The sequence below is a fragment of the Panthera tigris genome, chromosome D3, assembly GCF_018350195.1.
Source record: "Panthera tigris isolate Pti1 chromosome D3, P.tigris_Pti1_mat1.1, whole genome shotgun sequence".
Taxonomy (NCBI): Eukaryota; Metazoa; Chordata; class Mammalia; order Carnivora; family Felidae; genus Panthera; species Panthera tigris.
In genome coordinates, this window is record NC_056671.1 from 22714581 (window position 1) to 22741206 (window position 26626).

Here is a 26626-nt window from a genome sequence, read left to right on the forward strand (position 1 = left end):
TGAGATCATGACCTGAGCCAAAGTTGGCTGCTTAACCGACCGAGCCACCCAGGTGCCCCTGTGTTCATCAAAATTTAAACATAGAATTGTCATATGACCTAGCAATTCTACTCCTAGGTAGATACCCACAAGACTTGAAAAACAAGGGTTCAGGGGCGCCTGGGTGGCTCAGTCGGTTAAGCATCTGACTTCAGTTCAGGTCACAATCTCATGGTTCATGAGTTTGAGCCCTGCATTGGGCTCTGCTGACAGCTCAGAGCCTGGAGCCTGCTTTGGATTCTGTGTCTCCCTTTCTCTCTGCCCCGCCCTTGCTACTGCTCTGTCTCTCTCACTCTCTCAAAAATAGATAAACATTTAAAAAATTGTTTTAGAAAAACAGGGGTTCAAACAAAGACTTGTACACCCAGGTTCACAGCAGCACTATTCACAATAGCTAAAAGGTAAAAACAACCAAGAGTCCATCAATAGATGAATGGATAAATACAATGGGTATATCTACACAATAGAATAGTATTCATTCATAAAAAGGAATGAAGTACTGATACACATTATAACATGGATGACCCCTGAAAACATTGTGCTAAGTGAACAAAGCCACACACAAAAGATCACATATTGTATGATGCATTGAATGTGAATTATCCAGAATAGGTAAATCCAGAGACAGAAAGCATATTGGTGGTTGCCAGAAGCTGGGGAAAGGTGGGAAATGGGCAGTGATTGTTTAATGGGGGTTCTCCACACCTGGGTGGCTCAGTCAGTTAAACATCCGACTTCGTCTCACGGTTTGTGGGTTCAAGCCCCGCGTCAGGTTCTGTACTGACAGCTCAGAGCCTAGAGCCTGTTTAGGATTCTGTCTCCCTCTCTCTCTGCCCCTCCCCAGTTGTGCTTGCTCTCTCTCTCTCTCTCTCAAAAATAAATAAACATTAAAAAAATTTAATAGAGTTTCTCCTTTTGGGTTGATGAAATGTTTTGGAACTAGGTAGAGGTAGTGGTTGGACAACATTTTGACAAATAATGCCACTGAATGGCACACTTTAAATTAGTTAATTTTATGTTATGCAAATTTTACTCCAATAAGAAATTTTTTAAAAATAACATTTGTGGGGGCACCTGGTTGGCTCAGTGGGTAGAGCATGTGACTCTTGATCTCAGGGTTGTGAGTTTGAGCCCCACATTGGGAGAGAGTTTACTCAAAAAACAATAAGTAAATAAAAATAAAATAACACTTGTGGATTCCTTCATCTCAAATATATAAGCAATACACATGCAAAGAAATAAAATCCATGGGAGATACGAGTTGGCCACATAGTCATGGAAAAATAAAGAACTACATAAAGAACAGAAGGGCTGACCAACTTTATAAAGTCAGACTTTATAATAGGTGAGAAGGGGGTCAAAGAAGGGGCCACACACAATAACCAAGAAGAAGGATGCGTCAATAGTATGTTCCAAGACTGTGCGGTCCAATACAGTGGTAATCAGCCACGATTTAAATTTAAACAACTAAAATAAAAAATTCAGTTCTTCAGTTCATTAGCCATATTTCAAGGACTCGGTAGCCACATGTGGTTAGTGGCTGCTGCAAAGACTTTATCCTTGACCAAGTTCAGCATGGCTTCTAGCTGCTTGTGCCCATGTTCCTAGGATTGCCCCAATTCCCTTAAAATGCCCACTGACAAGCTTGCAATTATAAATGCTTTCTCTACCCCTTTGAGAGGTAAATCATCTACCACCCAAAACTATTGCATCAAGGACCTGAAAGCCATCTCTTTCAAAGTCAAACATTCAAGAAGATGACTTTTGATCCTGCTCCCAGTTCCTGTGGGAGGGTAAAAGCCTAAGTTGGGGGGTGGGAGTGAATGGGAGGGAGGATGCTTACTCCAATTAGCACCACTACCTCCCTAAAAATACAAGAATTTTGTTTGCCTTAACTAGTTAGTGTCTGGCTTTGTTGCTCCTTGGCATTACCAAGTTAGACGGCGTGGACATAGGACATGTCATCATTGGGGAAAATTCTATTGGGCAGTACTATATAACATGATGACATCACGAAATCTTCCCAAGGGAGGGGGGGCCCCTGAGCCAAACTGATCCTTTATCTCCTTGGAGAGGACACCTCCAAATAGCTCAACCAATGAAGCAGAATATTTAAAAAGCAAATCAGACCAATGATTCATAATAACAGAAAAGCATAAAAAGCCATTTTGGAGAAAGGAAGGGCACTTTAAGTTGTAAACAAACAAGTGAACCGTGTGTAAAAGGTGTGAACTTTAAGTCTGACTGAGGTAAAAAGTAAAGTTTATAGACAGTCAATTCAGTCTGGCTTTAATCCCCTTGGGAGAAAACCCCAGATTCCGTGCTCCCCTAGTCCAGTTAATTGGCCTGTAACTCAGAACTGTGACACCAAGAAGTATTTACATTTTCACTTGGGCCTATTCAAATTACAACTCCAACAAAATAAAGTGTAACATTGAAATTCAGCAGAGATGTCAAATTATAGAGCTGTAATCCTGTGGTTATGTTGTAGGAAGGTATGAAAGAAGTATAGAAATAACCAATAAACAAATGAAGTTCAAGTGGAATATTTAGGAACAAGCTTAAGTATTATTGTAGCAATTTTGAGAATCATTGGATTTCTGCCTTTGCTGTTCAAAGTATTTGAAGTGCTCAAAATTACCACTTGTAATGAGTTGGTAATTTACAGGTAGAGTATAACTCCCACAGACCAGTCAGGCACTGAGCAACTTTCAGCCTTCATATTCCCCAAGCAAGTTTGCCAACAGGGTGCCGGTTTGGGATAGAGATGAGACTCTGACCTGTCCCTGATCACTGTTTGCTCTCTGTTTCCTCTCCCACATCCACCATGAATTTATGCAATAGCCTCCTGACCAGTTTCCTGCTCTGAACATCTGCTCTGTCATTCTTCACTTGGGCCCAGGGTTATCTTCCTGGCACAGGGAGAATCATCAGTTTCTGCCTCTAAAGCTATCACTTTCTTTTTTCCTTCCTTCCTTCCTTCCTTCCTTCCTTCCTTCCTTCCTTCCTTTCTTTCTTCAGAGTGGGGCAGAGGGAGAGGGAGAGAGACAATCTTTTCCTTTTAGTATTTATTTATTTTGGGGAGAGTGCAAGCAGGGGAGGGGCAGAAAGAGGAGGAGAGATGATCCAAAGTGGGCTCTGTGCTGACACACTGATAGCAGTGAGCCTGATGTGGGGCTCAAACTCATGAACTGCGAGATCATGACCCGAACCAAAGTTGGACGCTCAACCGAGCCACCCAGGTGCCCTGGGAGAGAGAGAATCTTGGGCTCCTTGCCCAGCACAGAGCCTGATGCAGGACTTGATTTCATAACCATGAGATCATAACCTGAGCCAAAATCAAGAGCCACCCAGGGACCCCTCTAAACTTTCAAAGGCTCCCCACCAACGACAAGGCATGGCCCAAAGTCCCCAGCATGGCCTGAAGTTCTTTCATGACCTGACCTCAATCTTTTTGAAGTCCCTGCCCTCATGGCCCCTCTCCCCTCTCTTACCTCTATGAGTTTCTTCGTCTCTACCCAGAATGTCTTCTTCCCGTTCCCACCTTAGAGGCCCAGCCCAAAGACCATCTCTTCTGGGGGACATTTCAGGACCCCCCTAGTGCAGAGTTCTTGCTTATGTCTTTACTAAAACACTCTATCTTCAGGGATCCAAGACAGGTAGTGTTTAAAGATCCAGGCCTTGGGTACAGACAAATAAGGGTTCAAATCCTAGCTCTGGGTCTTACTAGCCTCTCAGTTGCTGCCCATGTAAATGAGCACATGGGTCCAATGGTGAGCACAACAAATATGGCCTGTGCCTTCATGGGGCTGACAGTTAAGGGGGTGAGTCAAATAGTCGAACCAAGGAATGTCTAATGAGAACAATATTCTGGAATAGAGGATCACGGTTCTGTCTGAGCATTTAACTGGGGATCAGAGAAGTTGAGGCAGCACTAATGAGGCAGTGCAGGAAGAGGAGGCAAGGAAAGAGTATTCAAGTTGAGAGAATGGCGTGTGCAAAGGCCCTATGGCAGGAGAGAGCAGCAAGGGGAGAGAGAGATAGCTCTATACACTCCCTACCTGATGTTCTGTGGCTTGGGAAAGGCCAGAGACCTCCTGGCTTTTGTGAGGGAAGAAAGATAGAAATGCAGTTGTGGTCCCAGACCCCTAACCCATGTTTTTCCTCCCTGGTCCCAGGTCTTTAGGGTTGTTGGTCAGGCTCCCACTGCCCACCCCTCCCTCTCCCAGACCCTTGTGACTACCCCCCTTCTTAGAGTTAGAGCGTAGAGGATATGTGGCCACACCAGACCCCACCTTTTCCTGGGGTCATCCTGAGTTGGTGGTGGGAGCCAACAGAACTCTCCCCCAGCTGCTGTAAAGCCTAATCTCCACTTCCCAAGCAGGCTCAAGCATGAGGCCACACCTGCCCTGGGCATCTGTGTCAGGTAGATACTCCTTTCCAAACTCTGCACCTAGGGTAACCCAAGCCACATCCTACATATTTGGAGAGACATTCAGTGGCATCTGTCCAGCCAACAGGTCTGAAGGGTAGGACTGATTTAGCCATGATGTGGAGGGGCAGAGCAGGCAGGGGCTCCTGCAAAGAATGATCCCACTCCAACAACAGAGATGCCATTCACTCCCACAGAACTTCCTTCAGTTGGTAGATTTCAGGCTTGAATTAGGACTGCAAGCAGAGCACTTATGGCCCCTGAGAGATGCCAGGAGTTTCCAGAGCACCCAGAAGGTGGGTGGGAGAGGAAGTGCAGTGAGTGGTCAGGAGGTGTGGGATTCGGGTTACATACCATGATGATACCATCATTGTGGTTTAGCTTCTCAGCCCATGGGTCAGGGGGGACCAAGGGAATGAGCTTGAGAAGGCAGGGGGAGACAGGCACACCATGGAAGAGGGGAATTATCTGTCCCTCAAAGCACTGGAACCCAGATGGTTAGAATGAAAGTCCTCCAGGGTGTCTGGGTGGCTAAGTGGGTTCAGCGTCTGACTCTTGATTTCGGGTCACGATCTCACGGTTTGGGGGTTCCAGCCCCAAGTCCGGCTCGGCACTGTCAGTGCAAAGCCTGCTTGGGATTGTCTCTCTGCCCCTCCCCTGCTCTCTCTCTCTCTAAGTAAATAAATAAACTTAAATATATTATATATGAATAAAGAATATGAAAATTCTTTAAAAAAAAAAAAAAAAGAATGAAAGTGCTCCACAACCAGCCAGTAGATGACGTTTGAGGAGGTGGCATAGTGCTACAGGGTCAGGGGGAGGACATCTGCCCCTGTTAGCATGACAGGACTTGAGGGTAACCTGGAAGCATGGAGCTCGGCAGGCAGAAGGACACGACATGGGCGATGAGTGCCTGGACCGGCACCAGCCTGCCTGGCTTTGCTGCTTGCTGGCTCTGAGACCTCAGAGGCTCCTTGAGCTTCAGTTTCCTGGTCCCTAAGGGGGGTGATCACAGTGCCAATCTCAGAATGTGCCAGGAGGACTACATGAACCAACCCTGCACTGTTCAAGAAGGCAACCACTAACCACCTGTGGTAGTTTGCTAGGATCGCCCTAATAAAGTACCCCAAACTGAGTGGCTTATGCAACAAAATTTATTCTCTCACAGTTCTGGAGGCTGCAAGTCCAAGATTAAAATGTCAGCAGGCTTCATTCCTTCTGAGGGCTGAGGGAGAATCTGTTCCCTGCATCTCCCCTGGCTTCTGATGGTTTCCCCACAATCTTTGGCATTTCTTGGCTTGTAGAAGCATCACCCCAATCTCTGTCTTCACCCTCACATGGTATTCTCCCCGTGGGCATGTCAGTATCCAAATTTCCCCTCTTGTTAAGGACACCAGTCACAGTGAAATAGGGGCCCATCCTTCTCCAGTATGACCTCATCTAAACTAATTACATATGCAATGACCCTGTTTCCAGGTAAGGCCACATTCTGAGATACTGAGGATTAGGGCTTCGGCATACGAATTCGGGAGGGGACACAATTCAATCTAAAACACCACATGTGGCTCATTGAGCGTTTGAAATGTGGCTGGTCAGAGTTGAAATGAAATACTACATACTAAGCTGAAATACTACATACACACTGTATTTCAGAGGCTTTGTACAAAAAAAAATGCAAGATATCTCACTATTTATTTTTTAATGAGATAATTATCTTCTTTATGGATCGTGTTTACAGGTGACAAAATGATAATATTTTGGCTACCCTGTGTTAAATAAAGCATTATTAAAATTAGATTTTTTTAACATGGCTGCTAGAGAATTTGAAGTTACCTTTGTGAGGGTGTCTGGGTGGCTCAGTCGGTTAAGCGTCCCACTCTTGATTTTGGCTCAGGTCACCATCTCATGATTGTGAGATTGAGCCCCGAGAAGGACTCTGCACTGGGTGTGGACACTGCTTAAGATTTTCTCTCTCTGTCTCTCCCCCCACCCTTCTCTCCCTCAAATAAATTAAAAAAAAAAAAAATTAAAGTTACTCATGTGGCTTTCATTATTTATCTACTGGACAGTACTGAACTAATATTTACAAAGCCCTTGGAACAGGCCCGGCCCAAGGGAAATGCCTATAAATGCTGTTAAGTAAAGGCTTCTCTTTGGAGGCGACTTGTTACTTGTGGCATTTTAAAAATACGACTTTCCCCACTTCTCGGAGACTGGGAAAAGTTGGGAACATATTCCTTGCCTGGACTTCCTTTTATTGAATGGATTTTGTTGTCTATTCTGGAAGCATATGGCATATATAACGTGGTCTCATCTTTGCCAAATTGTTCCATGGTATTTGTTTTTCTGTGTCATTATAAACTCTTCATCAACCACATTAAGCACTGTGGTTTCTGGAAAAATTGTTTCCAATTTTCCTATTAACAATGCACACATAACTTTAAGTTGAAAATCCTTTCTGTTGGGCACCTGGGTGGCTCAGTCGTTTAAGCGTCTGACTTCAGCTCAGGTCATGATCTCACAGTTTGTGGGTTTGAGCCCCATGTCGGGCTCTGAGCAGACAGCCCAGCGCCTGGAGCCTGCTTCAGATTCTGTCTCCCTCTCTCTCTGCCCCTCCCCCACTCTCTGTCTCTTTGTCTCTCAAAAATAAACAAACATTAAAAAAAAACTTAAAAAAAAATCCTTTCTGTTAGTTAGGATTGTTATTGGACAAAGTGGTAAACTATTGAAGGATCCAATGCATATTGTCAGGTCGTTTTCTAGAAAAGGTGAATTAATTACCAGTCCTGCCAGCAATGTATACATATCTCCATTTCACCAGCTTCTTCCTTTATTTATTTTTTTTTAATTTAATGTTTATTTATTTTTTAGAGAGAGAGAGAGAGTGTGAGCGGGGAATGGGCAGAGAGAGAAGGAGACACAGAATCTGAAGCAGGCTCCAGGGTCCAAGTTGTCAGCACAGAACCTGGCCAGGGCTTGAACCCACGAACCGTGAGATCATGACCTGAGCTGAAGTCCAGAACTTAACCGACCGAGCCACCCACGTGCCCCCAGCTTCTTCCTTTATTATCAGATTATTTAAAAAAAAGATGGGTGTGTGTGTGTGTGTATGTGTGTGTGTGTGTGTGTGGTTTGGTTTGTTCTGAGGCTGATTTAGCCAGGGGAAAAAAAGTATCTCATTGCTTGTATACCCATTTCTTTGATGACCTGGAATTTGAGCATTTATCCATTGGATTATTTCCCCTGTGCATTTCCTCTTCTGACAGTGTGTTGAGTCCTTTGTCCATTTCTTAGTGCCTTACTATTTTTTCTTATTAATTTACATGCATTCTTTATAAAAATATCAATTTTTGTATATTATTTTTACAAATTCACATTAGCAAATGCTGACTTAGTTGTGTGTCTTGTTTAACAGATTTTTGCATTTTTATGTAGTCAAATCGACTGTCCCCTTTGTGATTTCTGTCATTGCTTTTAAATTAAAAAAAAATGATGTTTATTTATTACTTTGAGAGAAAGAGAAAGACAGCATGAGCAGGGGAGGGGCAGAGAGAGAGACACAGACACATAATCCAAAGCAGGCTCCAGGCTCTGGGCTGTCAGCACAGAAGCTGAAGCAGGGCTCAAACCCACAAACTGTGAGATCATGACCTGAGCCAAAGCCGGCCACTTAACCACCTGAGCCACCCTGGCACCCCTGTCATTGCTTTTAAACAAAGACCATGCCCTTCCAGAGATGGGCTGTCAGTTTCACTTTCTTTTAGCTTTTTACAATGTTGTTTTTTTCTATTTGAGCGGAGAGGGAAGGACAGAGAGAGAGAGAGAGAGAGAGAGAGAGAGAGAGAGAGAGAATCCCAAGCAGGCTCCATGCTCAGCACAGAGCCCACAATGGGGCTCAATCCCACCACCCTGAGATCATGACTTGAGCCAAAATCATGAGTCAGACGCTCAACTGATTAAGCCACCCAGGCTACAATTTTTTTTTTAATTAAGATTTTAAATCCCTCTAGGACAGTGCTGTCCAAATGAAATAGAATGCAAATCACAAATGTGAGCCACACATGCAATTGAAATTTTTCTGGTAGCCACATTTTTTTAAAAAGTAAAAAGAAAAGAGCACAGAGGATTTTTAGTGAAAATAGTAAAAGTATTCTGTATGATACCACAATGGTAAATATATGTCACTACATATTTGTCCAAACCCACAGAATGTACAGCACCAGAAGCCCTAATGTAAACTGTGGACTTTGGGTGATAATGATGTGTCAGTATAGGCTTATCAGTTGTAACAAATGTCCCACCCTGGTAGAGACTGTCCATAGTGGCAGAGGCTGTGCGTGTGGTGTGGAGAACAGAATATATGAGACGTCTCTATACTTTCCACTCAATTTTGCTGTAAATCTAAAACTGCCCTAAAAAATAAAACTTATTCATTTAAAAAAATTCTAAATTATAAAAAATATTTTAAAGAAACAGATGAAATCAATTTTAATAATATATCTTATTTATCCCAGTATTTCAAAAAAAGTATTCCAATATTATAATCAATGTAAGAAATTAATTAATGAAATCTTTCATTCTGGGGGTGTTAAGTCTTCACAATTTAACGTGTATTTTACACTTACGGCACATCTCTATTCCGCGAGAGTGACGAGCCAAGGTCCCAATACTTAACAGCCCCATGTGGCTCATGGCAACCAGATTGGTCAGTACAGGTCTAGAACTTGGTTCAGCCTCCAGGGAGGGCAGAGGGAGAAAGGTTCTGGTGGCTTGATTTACCTCCTCCTTCAGTTTCCACCTGCTACTCTCTTGAAAATTCCTGCCCAGCCAAGCTGTTTTCTCACCTTTTCCATGACCTCTGCCTGGTTCCTGGATGCCATCCTGGCCACCTGTGTCAGCCGCCTCCCACCCTTGGCCTCCTGACTCCTCCATCACCCCACCTGGGGCTTCCAGCCATCCACTGCCACCTCCCATTCCCCAGCTTTCAGGCTGTAGATCTTACCCAGGAGCTCACCAGCGTGGGGCCGTCCCAGAATTTCCACCTCTGCAGCTCCCTGCTCTGGTGAAAGCATCAATAATAATAATGATGATACAATATTCCTAACATTGCACACTGACTGGTGGTGCAATGCCAGGCTAACCCCTGGTGGATCATCTTATCTAATCCTCCTGACCATCTTGAAGTCTGGAACCATTTGGCACATAAAGACTTCTATCAGCCAGTGAACACAGACAGGGCCCAGCCTGTGTTCAAGGCAAGGGGAGGGAGGATGGCATCCCTCAGGGCAGAAGGTCCTGGGGATCACCTAGAGCGTTGAGCCAGGTTTATAGAAGGTCCCTCCATATTGCGGGGGGTGGGGGGTGGGGGGGGTGGGGGGTGGGGAAGGATCTAGGTGTGTTCCCCAGAACTTGCCCACATGTCCTTTATGCCCGCCCCCCTTCCCCTACCACGCAGGAACCTGTGGAAGCCTTGGGATGAGGACGCCTGGAGGTGGTGACACCTACAGCCCTCCCCTGGAGTCTGCGCTCTTGGAACCCTCTGGAGCCGGTCACCTCCCAGCCCCGGGTAGGGTGAGTCCTGGCCACCGCCGCCAAACAACCCAAGGGGAGGGGAGAACTGGGCGGGGCGGGGCAGGGCTGGTCCTCTCCCGTCGGGGCGGGACCAACATCTGATCGGCGGGGCAAAACCAGGCGGCGGCGAGGCCAGGCTGCGGGCCGAAGACTCCAGACACACCAGCGCCCCGCGACCCCCTGCACCCACGGGCACCATGAGCGGCCGAGTCGGGGACCTGAGCCCCCAGCAGCAGGAGGCGCTGGCCAGGGTGAGGGGCTTCGCGGGCGGGAAGGCTTCGGGAGGGGGCGAGCTGCCTGACGCTGCCCACCAGGTCTGGAACCCCCGTTGTTCCAGAAAAGGGACCCAAGAGAGCGCCCGCCCCCTTCGGGACGCAGTTGCTGATGCGGCCTTATGCGGGACAGCACACTTGAGCCCTTCCCTGGGCTACCCGCGCGGGGGTATCCGGCTTTGCACTCCTGCCCTCTCCGGACCCCCGGGCTTTGGCCCTTGTCCCCTGGTTGTGGGGGTAGGGTGGTGCTGCCATTCCTCTGGGGAGTCTCGGGCAGACAGACTAGCAGATCTCCTGCCGGAATTGCAACATTTGTTAGGTTTCTTTTTGTGCCTTTCTGGCTCCCCGGGGGTCCAAGGCTTCTTCCTATTGTCAATATTTTCATTAAACAGGAATAGGCCAGCTTTGGTGACAGTCCTGCAGGCTGCCTCTGAGAGTGTCACCCCACGGGGAAAGAGGAGCATATTCAGGTCTTAGGTGCCACAGCATTAATTTGGTTTGCAGATGGCAAGACCTAGAAACTGTGACTTCGGGTTAGGGGAGTGAGGGTTACAGGCCTGGCTTACACTTTGGACAGCTTCAGACTTGTGGAGAATAGTTTCTTTTGTGACTCCCACCCTGGGAAGGGTCCTCCAGGGAAGAATGAGGATCCCTGATGAAGGAGGGGAATCCTGGGTGAATTCCTAGCAAAGTAAAGAAGGGTCCCAGGTGAAGAGTGGGGTCCCTGAGTGAATTGCCAGGTCAAGGAGGAGGTGCCAGGAGCTGAGGGTCCTGAGCTGAAGGAGGTGTCCCCAGGTGAAGGAGGAGGGGGAGTCCTCTGGTTAGCCTTCTCCCTCCCCACTGGCAATGACCTCAAGGAAGCCCCAGCCACTAGGTTCATGGGAAGGGCTGGGCACCTGGACTTGGGGGTGAATTATGATGGTGATGCTTGTGGGTCAAAGAGCTTTAAGTAATGTAAAACGAGTTTATTCTTATTTTATCCATCACTTAAAAGAAATGAATGGTAGTTGTTTTAAAATTTAGGGAAAAGGGAAAAGTAGGATAAAGAAGAAGTCACCCATGGTCCCAGAGGTCTAGACAACCATGCCTAGGAGTGTTTCCTTCCAGCTTTTTCTGAAGCCTGGTTTTTACCACCTTTGGTCGCAACTGCCAGAGGCTACTTTCTCCCTATGGCATCTTTGTTAAGATAGTGTTTTCTTTAAGTTACTCGAGACCCTCTCCAGCACCTGCTTAGTGGCTTTCTCTCTTACTTGATGTGCTTTCCAAAGATGGAGTGGCGTTGGGATTGGAAACTGTGGAGTCCTCCTAGCCTTGCAGCTCCCCCACTCTGTCCCTGGGGAAGACCCTCCACCGCCAGCCTCAGTGTCCTCATCCACAAAGCAGGGATGTGACATTTGCTCCTCTTGCCCTAGGGCACATCCTGAGGTTCAAAGGAGGGACTCTGGTAATCTGGAAGGGCGGAGGGGTGCAGAGTTACTGTTTCTCCATTACTGTTACTGCCTTCGCTCCCACTAAAAAACCTCCTCGAAGCCCAGAGGTTGCAGTTGATCAATGTGCGAGAACCTCCATTCCAGGAGCCTGGGGGTGGACTGGGGGTTATGATAGCACATGCTGTCATTCATGTGACTGGTTAACACTGGAGATGTTTAATCCTATTATTCGCTTTTAATTATGTGAGCAATACATGAATACATTCTTATTTGAAACATCATCCATGAAGCTAAAGGAGGTTTGGTGGATGGCTGTCCAGCTAGCTTCCTGTGGCGTTGCTAGCATTGGCTTCTAATCCCAAATTCCCATGCACGGGTCCCCCTGCAAACCCGCTCCTCCAGGACTTGCCTTCAGCTCCCTTAGTCCCCATGGAAGTGAGGTCTCTTCTCCGTCCCAGACCTGAGCCTCAGTCCCGTGCCCAAACTTTCAGTGGCTTCCCCAAACTTTGTCGGTAGGAAGAAGCTCTGGCAGCAGGTCAGCCCCCCTCTTTCTCCAGCCTCCATGGCGCCTGATGAGGCATCCCTGGCTTCTATTTCAGTTCCTCCCTGCTGACCTTTGCCTGGGGTTGTTTCCACAAAGACTCCACTGTCCAGAGCTCCGGGCAGCCCAAGTTTGCTGAGTGCCCACATTTTTTTGGCACCTGTTGCAAGCCAGGACTGACACTAAGTGCTTTACCTGTGCACACTCCTTTGATTAGCACAAGTTTATCTTTATCTCCACTTCACAGATGAGGAAATTGAGGCTCGGAGTGGTTAAGTAACTTGCTTCCAAATTTAGACCCTCGAGATACGGTATATCGAGGGCAAGGTTCCTACGATGTTCTGGTTTGCTCACATCAGCTTTTCCAGGGATCTTTCTGAAAATAAGGATGGCAGGGCTCTACCTCAGACCTCTAGAATGATGATCTTGGGGAGGTGTAGAACCTTCAAAGTTTGAGAAGGACCCAACTCTTCCTGCCATGGTGGGCTGAGGGGTGCCCCATTCTCAGGTGGCAAAAAGGTCCAGGCAGCTGCTGTTAGCTGTGCAGGGTCCCCCACCCTGCAGGGTCCCTGGACAGGACTGACTGGCAGACTGAGTTTGGGAAGGGTCAGGGATGGGGTGGGGAGCACAGGGGTCATGGGAGCCCCTTTGACCATTGTATCTCCCCCTCAGTTCCAGGACAACCTCCAGGACCTGCTGCCCACCCTGCCCAATGCTGACGAATACTTCCTCCTGCGCTGGCTCCGAGGTGAGGCTGGCAGCGTCAGGGGGCAGAGAGGGAGAGAGGGCAGAAGGGTTTCAGGAAAGTGGGTGGGGCTTTGGGAGACAGTGGAGAACGTAGGCCCTGGAATCAGCCTGCTTTGGACTGGAGTCTGAGCTCCCCTCCAAATCAGCATGGCATAAAAAACCCATTGAGCCTCAGTTTCTTCATCTGTAAAGTGGGGATAGGGCTACCTCCCCAAGGGTTGTTGTCAGTGTCAAATGCCAGGCACTGGGTGGGCATATGGTCCAGGTGAGGTTAGAGTTCACACCTGGGAAGTTCTCAGGATGACTGGCCTGGCCAGGCCTTTGAGTCTGATAACCCTGAATATACTCTGCACTGCTTGCCTTTGGGTCTGTCTCCAGTTCCTTGAAGACAGGGCTGTGTCATCCCCCTGGGGAACCTGGAAACTGAGCAGGTGCCCGGCAAACACTTCAGGAAGTCGATGCAGTTAAAGGTAGAGAAGCAGTTTCTTCTAGGAATTGCCACAGTTGTGGTGTAAAATTAGAATAACGGGTGTAAAATTAGAATAACAGAAACCTTAGGGAAAAATTCGTTTCAACTCAACACACCCCATGGGATGGATTTTGAACTTGAAATGGGAGAGAAGTCAGAAGCCGGGCTGGAAAGTGCACACACAGTGTGGTGATAATAACCAGCCTTGGACTCAGGCACACATGCTATTGAATCCCAGCTCTGCCCCTTGCTAGCAGTGTGCCTATGGCAATTACCCACTGTGTCTCAGCCTTACTTTTCTCTTCTGGGTAATGGGTGTAAAACTTCTTCCCACCTTCAAGACGCTGTGAGTCAGATATGAGGTCAGGGTCGTGCACAGCGCCTGCACAGAGGAAACCCTCCCTCCCTCCTGTTCTGTTCTGTTTGGTTACTTTTTAAAATTACCATTTTCTACAAACTTTTTTTTTTAGGTTGGTTTGGATTTACAGAAGTGTTGTGAAGATAGTACAGGAAGCCCCCATATACGCTGCACCCAGTTTCCCTTGTCAACATTTTTCATTCCTATGGTTCATTTGTTACAATTAATGAGCCAATATTTTTTTAATGTTTTTATTTCATTTTTGAGAAAGAGACAGAGTGTGAGCAGGGGAGGGGCAGAGAGAGAGGGAGACACAGAATCTGAAGCAGGCTCCAGGCTCTGAGCTGTCAGCCCAGAGCCTGATGCGGGGCTTGAACCCATGGGCTGTGAGATCGTGACCTGAGCTGACATCGGACACTTAACTGACTGAGCCACCCAGGTGCCCCTTAATGAACCAATATTGATACGTGACTATTAACTAAAATCTCTACTTTATTTAGATTTCCTGAGTTTTTCTGTTCCAGGATCCCACCTAGGATGCCACATTAAACTTGTTAGGCGCTCTCGGCTGTGGCAATTTCTATTCTGTTTTTGACAAGTTATGTCCATGTCATTCTCTTGGGCTAAAGAAGGAGTGAGGACAGTAGATTCCTTTTTTTTTAAGTAAAAAAAAAAAACAACTCATTGAGAATCTCTGGGATGGTAGTTATCGCCTCCCGACCTACAGGGAGGAACCAACATTGTAGGAAATCGCTCAGAAATCACACAATCCCAACATCTCTGGCTAACACAGGAAGAAGAAAAATCATTTCTCTGAAAATTGGTCAGGCTTTGTTCATCCAAGAAGGGTTGGGAGGACAGATGCAAAAGGGACCATCACATGATACTGGGGGCGAGATGGGGGTATGTTGGACCCCAAGCTAGCTTCTCAAAAACCAGGGGAGAAATAGACCCACTTCTTCTCTGGGGGTGGAGTTCCTGGTCACCAAGAGAGTTTCTTACCTTGATGAGGCTGTTGCTGCCCCAGGGAAAACTTTCATTCTGTAGGTTCAAGACAAGGTTGTCAGCAGTGAGATAGATTATGGTTCTGTGATGTGGCAGTTGTCTTGGAGATGTTCTGGGCTGCCTGGATCTTGTGAAGTTTGATATAGCAGGGTTCTTGCTCAGGGCGTCTCCAAAGTGAGCAGGGTGGGGTTAAGGGTTCACACAAGGCCCGGTCTCAACGCCTGACCCCATCCTTACTCCTCTAGCCCTTCTCTGGGCTGTCAGATCCAAGGTGGTGCTCAGATGGCTCGTGCCTAGTCCCACCTTGGCCCCCAGACAGTAGATTTCTTGAAGCCCCTTGATACAGCATCAGACCTCTCTCCTCCTTTGGAGTCTTTCTGGGGTTAAAAACCAACTTTTCAGGTACCCGGTGTGTCCTTGAGAAAGGAGTGAAGTCACAGACCCTGTAGGCTGCTGGGTCACGGGAAAGGAAAAGGACCTAAGGAAAAGGACACCTAAGGACACCAGGTGTCCTGATGCCTCCCATTGTCTGTTGTGGCAGACCTGCTGATGTGGCCCTGTCCCCTTCAACTTCACCTCTGTAGCCACTTCCTGCCTCACTAGCTCAAGACCCAGGCAACAGGGAGAGTGATCACTGGGGCTGAACTTGGAACCTTCCCCCTCAGTCCAGACACAGAGAACCCTCTCTCTGAAGTCGCTTCCCTTTGTTTTCTTTATCTCCATTCCATGACTGTGTCCATCTCTCCCAGTCAGATGCCAGCCCCATGAGGGCAGGGACTGTGCCTGCCACATACCTCCAGCCTGACACATAGTAGGTGCTACTAAAAAAGTTGTGAGGGTCCATCAACAGCACCCAAACCACTTTCTATAGAACAAGAAAACACCCTGGTTCTCTGTAAAAAAATCTATAGACACCACAGAGATTTTTTAAAAAGCTAATAAATATTAAAGGGGCACCTGGGTGGCTCACTTGGTTAAATGTCCGACTTCGGCTCAGGTCAGGATCTCGCAGTTCGTGAGTTCGAGCCCTGCATTGGACTCTGTGCTGACAACTCAGAGCCTGGAGCCTGCTTTGGATTCTGTGTCTCCCTCTCTCTCTGCCCCTCCCCCACTCATGCTCGCTCTCTCTCTCTCTTTCTCTGAAAAATAAATAAACGTTAAAAAAAAGTTTAAAAATAAAAAAGTAAAAAAAAGTAAAAAGCCAATAAATATTAAAGACACGTAAGTGGTACTAAAAAGCTTCCCTCCTTCCAAAACTCAGACCCCAATGGCTTTACAGGTGAATTTTTCCAAAGTTTTAAGACTAGCTAATACCTACTTTTATAAATTGCTTGAGTTGCTTTAAAATATATAAAAAATTGAAAGTTGGGACACATGGGTGGCTCAGTCAGTTAAGCCTCCAACTCTTAATTTTGGCTCAGGTCATGATCTCACAGTTGTGAGATCAAGACCTGCATGGGGCTCTATGCTGGGTGGTGGAGTCTGCTTAAGATTCTCTCCTTTCTCTCTCTCTCTCTCTCTCTCTCTCTCTCTCTCTCTCTCTCTCTCTCTCTCCTTCTGTTCCTCCCCTGCTCGCATGCACTATCTCTCTCTCTCTCTCTCAAAAAAAAAAAAAAAAAAAAAAAGTGAAAGTTACTTTATGAGGCTTGAGTAAGTTTGATTCCAAAATGAGATCAGGACAATAAAAGACAATTCTAGGCTTGTTTCACTTATTAATGTAGATATAAGGAAATCTAAGTAAAACATTACATAATAGAATCCAACAGGGTATTAAAATTACACAGCATGGTGAAGGGGAGTTTATCTTAGGTATGCAGGAAGAATTCAACTTTAGAAAATCTATCAGTGTCATTGCACACATTAATAGAATTAAAAATGAGAATGATGTGGCTATCTTAATGCAGGAAAAACATTTGAAAAGGTTCAAATCCTGTTTATAATATAAAAACAAAATAAAAGTCTTACCAAACTAGAAATAGAAGGGAATTTCCTTGGCTTGGCTTGGTAATGCTCATGTAGCAAAAATCTTACAATACATGTTATGCTTAAGTAGAAGGTTTAGATTCATTTTCTTTAAAATCAGGAACAAGGAGGCACACCTGGGTGGCTCAGTCGGTTTAGCATCCAGATTCAGCTCAGGTCATGATCTCATGGTTTGTGGGTTTAAGCCTCACATTGGGTTCACTACTATCAGCACGAGTCCACTTCGGATCCTCTGTCCATTCTCTCTTTGCCCCTCCCATTCTCATGCTTTCTCTCTCAAAAATAAATAAAACATTTAAAAATAGATAGATAGATAAATAAAATCAGGAACAAGGAAAGGATGTCAAACAACATTACAGTTTAAATAGAACTAGACCCTTGCCAATGTTATAAGGGAAGAAAAAAAGTAATCAGTGGTATAAAGACTAGAAGGGAGGAGTTAAATTTCTTTTCTAAATTTAGAAATTTTGTTTTTAAAATAAAGCATCATATTTTCAATTAAAACGAATTTATTTCTTCAAAAGAAGTAGTCACAACAATAGTTTCTATTTACTAAGAAGTTACTGGGAGCCAGGTGATGTGCCAAGCACTTTACATGTTTTATCTCATGTCATCCTTTGAATACCTGAAAAAGATACTATTCCTACTTAGCAGATTAAAAAACTAAGAGTCAGAGAAAGTAAGTGAGTTGCTCAATGTTGCACAGCAAATAAAAGGACAAAACTAGAATTCAGACCCAAGTCTGTCTGACTCCAAAGTCCATGCTCCTCACTAGCCTTAACACTGAGGAGGTCTGTGCTCCCATGGGGACGTCAAATATTACAGGTTAGATCAGCCTCTGGAATGAACAGTTTAAAAAGTCCTGGATACTGAAATCAAGGACCTCCAACATCTTCTACAGGATTAAAGATCCTTGCTTTTACTTATTTATTTAATGTTTTATTTATTTTTGAGAGAGACAGAGACAGAATGTGAATGGGTTATGGGCAGAGAGAGAGGGAGACGCAGAAGCAGAAGCAGGCTCCAGGCTCCGAGCTGTCAGCACAGAGTCCGACGTGGGGCTCGAACTCACGAGCTGTGAGATCATGACCTGAGCTGAAGTCGGACGCTCAACGGACTGAGCCACCCAGGCGCCCCAAAGATCCTTGCTTTTAAAAATAATGTCTAGGGGGCTCCTGGGTGGCTCAGTCAGTTGAGCGTCCAACTTCGGCTTAAGTCATGATCTCACAGCTCGTGAGTTCAAGCCCCACGTCGGGCTCTGTGCTGACAGCTCGGAGCCTGGAGCCTGCTTCGGATTCTGTGTCTCCCTCTCTCTCTGCCCCTAACCCATTCGCATTCTGTTTCTATCTCTCTCAAAAATAAATTAATATTAAAAAAATTAAAAATAATGTGTAGACCCCCAGTGTATTCTCGGGATGTCATGAAAGGCTCAGGCACCCCTGCTATTTCCTCATGAGTTTTCAGGAAACTGTCAGTTCTAGTCCGGCCTCAAGCCTCCTCTTACCTTGGCTCTTCTTGCAGCTCGGAACTTTGACCTGCAGAAATCTGAGGACATGCTCCGGGAGGTGAGGCCCCATACTCATGAGTGTCCTGCCTCCCACACACTGTACCCCAGGGATCATCGACAAAGGGTGGGGACTCTTGTCCTGTCCTGTTCTCATGTGTTTCCTCCCTTCCTCCTTGGATCCCTTTATGCATCAGACCTGGGTCTCCCACAGCCCTCCTCCTGGCATTGCCATTCCCGGTTCTGTGAGTAGAGCCTGGGGATGCTCTTGCAGGGTCTTGGGGCTGTAGGCAGAGGGACTTGGCCTGATGCCCTCAGGTGCCCTCAAGACCTTTGTAGCAGGCAGTCCTCAGGTCCTGCAATTTCTCTGCAGCACATAGAATTCCGGAAGCAACAGGACCTGGACAACATCCTCACGTGGCAGCCCCCAGAGGTGAGCCCCATGGAGCACCCCCAAGACAGGCAGATGTCCCTCAGACCTCCTCACATCCAGCCATCTGATGGAGCAGGGACATGGCCTAGTAGACTGGTTTGAGTTAAGATCTCACCCCCATGCCCAGGTGATCCAGCTGTACGACTCTGGTGGTCTGAGCGGCTATGACCCTGAAGGCTGCCCCGTGTGGTTCGACCTCATTGGGACCCTTGACCCCAAGGGTCTTCTCCTGTCAGCCTCCAGGGAAGAGCTGATCCGGAAGCGCATCAAGATCTGTGAGCTGCTTTTGCGGGAGTGTGAGCTGCAGAGTCAAAAGGTAAGTGACTGGGTCTAGGATGGGAAGCATATGGTGGACCCGATCTGTCCAAAGGGTGGCACCAGGACCAGGTAGGAAGGACACCCTGCCTCTGCTTTTCCCCAGGCCTCAGCACTCTGGGCCTTGGTGGAACGTGGCTTCTCCCGAAGTTACCCATCCATGAGCATCTAACATGTGCATGGCACTCTCTGCTGGCAGGTGCCAAGGAACACCAAAGCCCTTTCCCCTCTGACCTTGGGTGAGAGGTTGACCTTGGGTGCAGTGAATGCTCTAGTTCTGTTCCCTGAGAGCTCTAGGAACAGTGGATGGTCAGCTTTGCCTATGGAAAAAATGTTCCCAGTTGTAAACTGCATAACTATAACACCTGACAGGGGAGCCATTGCTTTGGGTATCCCCAAGAACAGTGACCCTTGAAACTTGGTGCATCCTTTGTGGATCCCTAGAAGCTAATATGGAATTACTACAGAAAAAAATATTGAGTTCTGTGGGGCATTGGGATTCCAAGCCAAGAAGGACCCACACCCACCTGTGCAGATCTTCTCTTTGCCCTGGCTCTGTGTTTCCCGGTTCATACCCTTCAGAATGAATCCAATGCCAAGCATGATCTGTTGGCCTTGAGTCTAAGTGTCTACATGAGCCTAAGAAGAACACTGGCAGGGAGCTCTCATGTCACTGTGGGATGAGTTGCCTAATGACGAGGACCGGGCGTGCATCCCCAGTGTCTGTCATGGTGTCAGACACAAAGTAGGCCCTCTGCACAAAGATGTGTGGCAAGCCTAAGAAAATTGCAAAGCACCCTATTCAGTGCCTAGTTTGAACAGATGTGTGTCTTTCGAACAACGTGGCTGACCTTATGAGGTCACAACAGTATCTTCTACTTCATGGACGTTTCCAGTTGGAGCTGATAATTGTGGTGATGATAATACTAGTAATAACATCTGCTGATATTTACCAGGGACCAGCGTGTGTCAGGCACGGGGCTCTTTGTGAGTTATCTCACTGAATCTTCACAGAAATTCCGTCAGAACCTGGAACTATCCCCCCTTCACAGAGGAAAAAAATAAGGCTCAAAGCGCTTAAAAACCCACCCAAGGCCACACAGCCTGCCAGCAGTGTAGCTCTGGTTTGACACACCATGGGACTGCAGACACTGTGCTATTGTACGTGAAGATGCCCAATGAGCGATGAGTGATATCTTTAATTCTACAGTTAACTAATTCCAGGCAATTGTGTTGAGCAAACAGTGGGATAAAGGAGACTGTGCCAGTGCTCAGATGCAGTATCTTCTTAGATCCTGGGTGGGCTCTGTTTAGAAAACTCTGTGGGCAATTGGGGTTGAAGGTAGCTGGAGGGTGGGAGCAGTGAGTTCCAGGTCTCCCTGACCAGGACCTCCTGGCTGGAGTTATTGTCTGACCTATGTATCTGTGCTGTCCCACGTAGCTGGGCAGGAAGATCGAGATGGTATTGATGGTGTTTGACTTGGAGGGGTTCGGCCTGAAACACCTGTGGAAGCCAGCTGTAGAGATCTACCAGCAGGTAGGTAGGCAGCTGGCTCGAGGCTAATAGGGAGCCACTCTCCACACCAGCTTCCCATCCATGGAGGAGGAATTGCCCCCCCAGAGGCCCCCAGAGCAGCCAGAGAAGCTGGCCTGGGGTTTCCCTCTCCAAGGAGAAAGAGGAGCACGAACATCACAGAGAATGAAGTACATCTCATGGGGGAAGTGGATGGCTGGGGGCGTGGGGGTCGGCATGGGCTCTGGTCTCAGCAGGATTAGAAGCCACCAAGTCCAGGCATAGAGTGTGTTGGAGTGTGACCTTGACGAGACTTTTCTTGCCACAGTTTTTTGCCATCCTGGAAGCAAATTATCCTGAGACGCTGAAGAATTTAATTGTTATTCGAGGTGAGCGCATAATGGGAATGACTCTTTGGGGAAGGGGGAAGGGGAATAGGGAGGAACAGTGGACAAATCACCCAGTACAGGGCTTCTCAAGCCATCCTTTGAGAAGGTCAGGTTTTTTGTTTTTTGTTTTTTCAGTCTGCCTTTCACAGACCGATACTTTTGGAGTATACAAACTCATGCTCTGGTGCGTGGCAGCAAATATCAAATAAGTTCTGTTTCTAAACATACACCCTTATTTTCTTTACCTCTCTCGGTGTGGATTGGTGGTAACAGACAGTTCGTGGATCACACTGGTTGATAGACGTGCGCTGAGTGGGCATGTTCCCTGTCTGTGATGGTTGTAGAGTGAGGGGGCCACCATGTGTGTCTTGGGGTCAGATGATCTGCTTTCCAATCTAGCTAGCTCTGTGATTTTGATCAAGTCTACTTAACCTTACTGAGCCTCAGTTTTCCCAACCCGTAAAATAGGGGTGCAGTGGCACCTCCCTGTAGGGCAGCTGTGAGTTTAAATGAGACGCTTTATGGAGGAGTCACACAGAGTCTGGGCCATAGAAAGCACCCAGTAAGTATAAGTAATTCAAGTGGGACGTGAGGTCTAACACAGATGCCACATCAACTTGTACCCCAGAGAATTCCAAGACAACTTGGGAAAACTGTGAGTGTGGAAAAAAAAAAGAGTCACCATTGGGAAATCCACATTATTGGCAGCCTCCAACTGGGTAGGGGAGGCACCCATTTATTGAGAGCCAGACACTATGCCAAGTGTTATGCATACATTGGTTAAATTTCTCCATTTTCTAGTTAATAGCACTAAGACTCAGAGAGGGTGAGTAACTAGCTGAAGGTCACACAGCAGGAAATAGCAGAATCTAGATCTATCCAACCCCTGTCCAGCTTATGCCCTTGGCCATGACTATACCTCCAAGTCCTCTAGCCCAGCTTCCCAAAGGAGCTTCATGTGTTTCAGCCCCCAAGCTCTTCCCTGTGGCCTTCAACTTGGTCAAGATGTTCATGAGTGAGGAAACACAAAGGAAGATAGTGATTCTGGGAGGTGAGTGACCTGGTGTCCTGGCTGTACCTGTCTCCGCATCTACCAGAGAAGCAGAGGTCAATGTGAAAGGCCCCATTTCTCCCTGGCTCATCCTCTTTACTCAGGTACTGACTTTGGCCTGACCCCTGCTGGCCTTTGCACACTCAGATGATATTTCAGCCCAAGACCCCAGCCTGAGTGGCCATATAAAGCATTTGGGTGTTCTCTGCAGTAGGTGCATAGGGGAGCAAGCCAAGGTCACATCAGGTTTCCTCCCTGGACTTGGCTCCTCTCCCTTCTGTCAAGCATCCCTGATTTCCCCACAGCTCCCCCCCACCACCTTACTCCCACAGGCAACTGGAAGCAGGAGCTGCCGAAGTTCATCAGCCCTGAGCAGCTGCCCGTGGAGTTTGGGGGGACCATGACTGATCCTGATGGCAACCCCAAGTGCCTGACCAAGGTACCGGGTGCCCAGAGGGTGAGAAGGGAGGGCTGATGGCTGGGGTCAGTGCTCACTCAGCAGCCCTCACCCACAGATCAACTATGGGGGTGAGGTGCCCAAGAGCTACTACCTGCGCAACCAGGTGAGGATGCAGTATGAGCACAAGATGACGGTGGCCCGAGGCTCCTTCGTGCAGCTGGAGAACGAAATCCTGTTCCCGGGCTGTGTGCTCAGGTAGGGATGGCGGCCACTCCACACCTGGGCCCGGCTGGGAGGGGCCCCGGAGCCCCAGCGGGTGGTCATTAATAGGGCCCTGTCCCCTGCAGGTGGCAGTTCGCATCACATGGGGCAGACATCGGCTTCGGGGTTTTCCTGAAGACCAAGACGGGTGAGCGGAAGCGGGCGGGGGAGATGGTGGAGGTGCTCCCCATCCGGCGCTACAAAGCCCACCTGGTACCTGAGGACGGGAGCCTCACCTGCCTCAAGCCCGGCGTCTGTAAGAGCTGTAGGATTCATTGGAGTCTGTTTTCCTCCTTCTGGCAGAGAAATGAGCTGATATCTCTTGCCAGGCTGTCCTGTTCGCCCTCTATTTCTGGCTCTCGGGGAGGGTGTGGGGGTATGTGTGAGCTCCTAGGTCCCGTGGTTGCCAGGGGAATTGGCTTCAGGGTGTTGGATCTGGTGAGTGGCCCCTGGGTGTGGGTACAAAGGCAGAGATGCATTTTGGAAAGTGGGATGCACAGCCCAGAGCCATAAACTCAACTCCTGGGAAGCCCTTACACAGCACTCAACAGGCTAAGAGACAGGTTAGTAAACAGCCGTGGGCTTAGCTTCCGGGGTCCCAGCCTGCCCAGGAGTATAAGCAGACCCACTGTGGGAGTCCCAAAGAGATGATTCTTCCGTGTGCTTATCCTTCATTCTCAGGCCACCCAGGCCAGATGAACATTCCCCAGGAACCGTGCTGACCTCCCGCCTCTATCAGCAATAGAGCTAGGAGAAGGGGAACCCAAGGTTGAGGAGCACAGGTTTTACTAATGCTTTGGCTTAATACATACCTAGTTCACCTTTGTGGAAAGGGAGAATTAGAAGGGTGGAGCCCGAGAAATCTGGATGACTTACCACCTCCCAGAGTTCACTTTGCATCTTGGCGTTGAAGGGAATGCCTTCTTTGAATGGCGAGACGGAAAAGTGGCTTATGGAGCTCAGCCCCCTCCTCTGGCGAGAGCAGGGCTCCTCTCTGTGTTGGAGCATCAGGATAAGGGAATCCTAGTCCCTCCCATCCCTAGCTCGGCACTCATTAGATAGTTCCATCAACCTCTGTAGGCCTCAGCTTCCCCATCCTTAAAATGGGGATGATAGTACCTTCTGTGGGGCTGCTTTGAGGATTCAGACAGCTGTGAGCGCAGATGTGATGCCTGCTGCATAGAAGGAGTTGGTGCATGCCGGCTGGTTATTATTATTCCTTTAGTTAGCACAAGGAGATGGTCCTGAGCAGTGGGCTGGGGGCTGGGGGCTGGGTCGTGGCTGACCCTCCACCACCCACAGCGCATTCTCAAGGGCACCAGGCGTGCAGATGAGTTGGGTTTACTTCGCCTGACGACTTCTCCGTCCTTGCAGACATACTGCGCTTCGACAACACCTACAGCCTGATACACACCAAGAAGGTCAGCTACACTGTGGAGGTGCTGCTCCCGGACAAGGCCTCTGAAGAGAAGATTCAGGGTCTTGAGGCGAGGAGACCGTCCCCAGCGCAATGAAGACCCCTGATACCTCTCAGTCCCTGTGCTCTTCAACCCCTTAGTACCCCCTCCCTGTCCCTTTCCCTCCTGAGCAGCATGGTGTTTGGAGGAGCCACCCCCCTCCCCGCATCACCATCTCAGCTCTTCGTGGGCTCACCTGGCATGGTGGCAGAGCAGGAAGAGGACATCCAGCTCATAGGCCACCTTGAGGATTCAGACAGGCACCTGATCCTCTGTTTGCAGAGACTGAGAATGGGGACGCTGAGGATGAACCAGGAGCCACTGAGGGAGGGTCCTGCCCACAGAAGCTGCCCTTATGTCACTCCTGATGAGGTCCACCAGTCTCAGGACTCACCCACACCTAGCGACCCGGCTTGGGGGCGTGTGCATGAGTCCCAGGCCAGGCAGGGAGCACAGCATCAAGTCTGAAGAGCAGGGAAGCCCCCATCTCTGCATGTGGGGGCTCGACACGGATAGACAAGGCCAGCTGGAGGCAGCTGGGTGGAGGGATGGGGCCAGCCGGGTGGTGGAGCTGAGGGTCTTGGTTCTGGCAGGGCACCAAAGCCTCTTCAGAGTCTCCTTACTGCCTTTGGAGGGAAGATCAGAAACGGAGCATGAGGCCCAGCGGGGATAACCATCAGGAAAAGCCACGCTCAGCCACACAGAGCTAAATGGGTGAAGACTGAGTCTCTCGGAATTCTCAGTGACCCCCGCCTCCTCCTCACCTGCTGTGATCCAGCTGACATTCAGCTTGGGTTTTTCTGGCTCTGAATAAGGACCAGGATCGTAGCAGAGCTGGAGTGAGGTGGAACATGCTGGAATAAGGTAGAACGCACCTGGGTGGGGCTGCCATCCCAGGGTGCTCATCCTAGACTCTGATTTACTTCTTGGAGAAACATCAAGCTTTTCCTCCATCTTTGTGTGTCACTAGAGGGACAGCTAATGTCTGCCAGCTCCCCACCAACCCACCCCAAATGAGACTCCGTAGCTGGCCAGTGATGGCTTCCATTTCCCAAAGGCTGGCTCTCCTGGTGCCCCACGCCCACAGTCAGGACCGCAGTCCGCTCTCCTGGACAAACCGCACGCAGCAGAGCAGACCTTGCCCGGGATAAGCCAGTGAAGCTGCTGAGTGGTCAGATGTCCCTGTCAAAGGGGATCCTTGCTGCAAAGGATTAACATCCTGGCCATCGAGACCCTTGCCAGAGACCGGAAGCTTCAGCAAACAGCAACATCCAGGTGCTTTGTGAATAAGAAGCCAGTTCTAGCCCCCTTCTTGCTCTCAGATTCTGTGATTTCATTTTCACTATTTAATAGATTTCCTGATTTCCCAGGGCCTGTTCTCCCAGGTAAGAAAATGATGAGGCTTGTGAAGGTGGGTCTTCAGGTGAGCTCTGTGAGGTCCTTGGGGCCCCAGGCCCGCCCTCTGTGGCAGCTGCATCACCCATGGTTCAGCACATAGTCTGAACAGGGGCTCTGCTGCTGTGAAAAGCAAACTAACTAAAGGAAATAAAATACGAAAAGCTGGTGCACTGAGGCATTCCTGGCCCAACAGTGTTTGAGGAGTTTGGCAAGAAAAAAACTTTTGTGCCAGCTCCAAGGAGATAGCTTGGGGCTGTCAGGTGAAAATCACAAGACATCCTTGTGTCCAAGCGCCGCTCCTGCATCCCCGATGCAAGAAGCTTTCCCAGCACCCCCACTGCACTGTGTGGCCACCCTCTGTACAGCCTCCCCAGATGCAGAGACACTTGGGTGTTCCAGAGCCATCTTCCCACTGGGCCGGCAGGGGTTGTAAGGTTTCCCCTGACAAGTTTCCCTGGGCCCACCTGTTGTCCTGACTGGGGGCTCACAATGCCTCCCTTCAACCTCACAACCCCGGCCTAAAAACAAGGTGTTCATGGATTTGAACCCTGATCCTTGCTTTTCCAACCACCCACGCTCATTTTCCACCATCAGCACAGCCTCTGGTTTCCTTGTAGGTAGCAGATTGGCTCACACCATGCCCAAGGGTTTAATTTGCACGGGACTGCCTGGGGAGTAGCAAGTCACAGAGGGGTCGGGTTCAGGGAACCAGTGATGAATCTCGGAGCTGGCAGAGTGCACCTCATGTTAAGCAGTGAGTACAGTGGTCACCTTCGGAAGTGAGGACAGGACCTCCTATCTGGCAAGGTGGACAGGGGGCATGTCCTCCACAACTCCATCCCTTACTCAATACCATCACTTCTTTACAGGAAAAAAAAAAAAAAAAAGTAGCCCAGAGAGGGGCTGGCTCACCTAAAGTTTGCTTCTTCCTTCCATTCATTCATCAATGTTTATTGAGTCTGTCCCCAGTGCCCAGGCACTGCAGGCCCTGGGGACACCGGGGGTGCTGGGCTTACCCGACTTTGTGAGCAGGAAGCTTGCCTGTATTGAGGGAGGCC

At 48.4% G+C, this 26626-nt stretch overlaps 1 protein-coding gene across 4 annotated transcripts; it reads left to right on the forward strand.

Moving 5' to 3' along the window:
• Positions 1–10158: 10158 nt before the first annotated feature.
• On the forward strand, positions 10159–26153 carry LOC102972081 (SEC14-like protein 4). Of its 4 annotated transcripts, none has more exons than XM_042962718.1 (12): positions 10159–10293; positions 12958–13033; positions 18369–18478; positions 18725–18784; positions 18912–19100; positions 20541–20636; positions 20941–21001; positions 21969–22052; positions 22385–22491; positions 22568–22707; positions 22800–22969; positions 24088–26153. In XM_042962718.1, the coding sequence occupies exons 1-12, from the start codon at positions 10240–10242 to the stop codon at positions 24225–24227; spliced, it is 1287 nt and encodes a 428-aa protein (XP_042818652.1). In that variant the 5' UTR covers positions 10159–10239; the 3' UTR covers positions 24228–26153. The 4 variants fall into 4 exon arrangements, with proteins under 4 accessions (XP_042818652.1, XP_007082614.2, XP_042818650.1 ...); XM_007082552.3 differs by having other exon boundaries at positions 18369–18412; XM_042962716.1 differs by lacking the exon at positions 24088–26153 and having other exon boundaries at positions 22800–23300.
• The last annotated feature ends 473 nt before the right edge of the window (positions 26154–26626 follow it).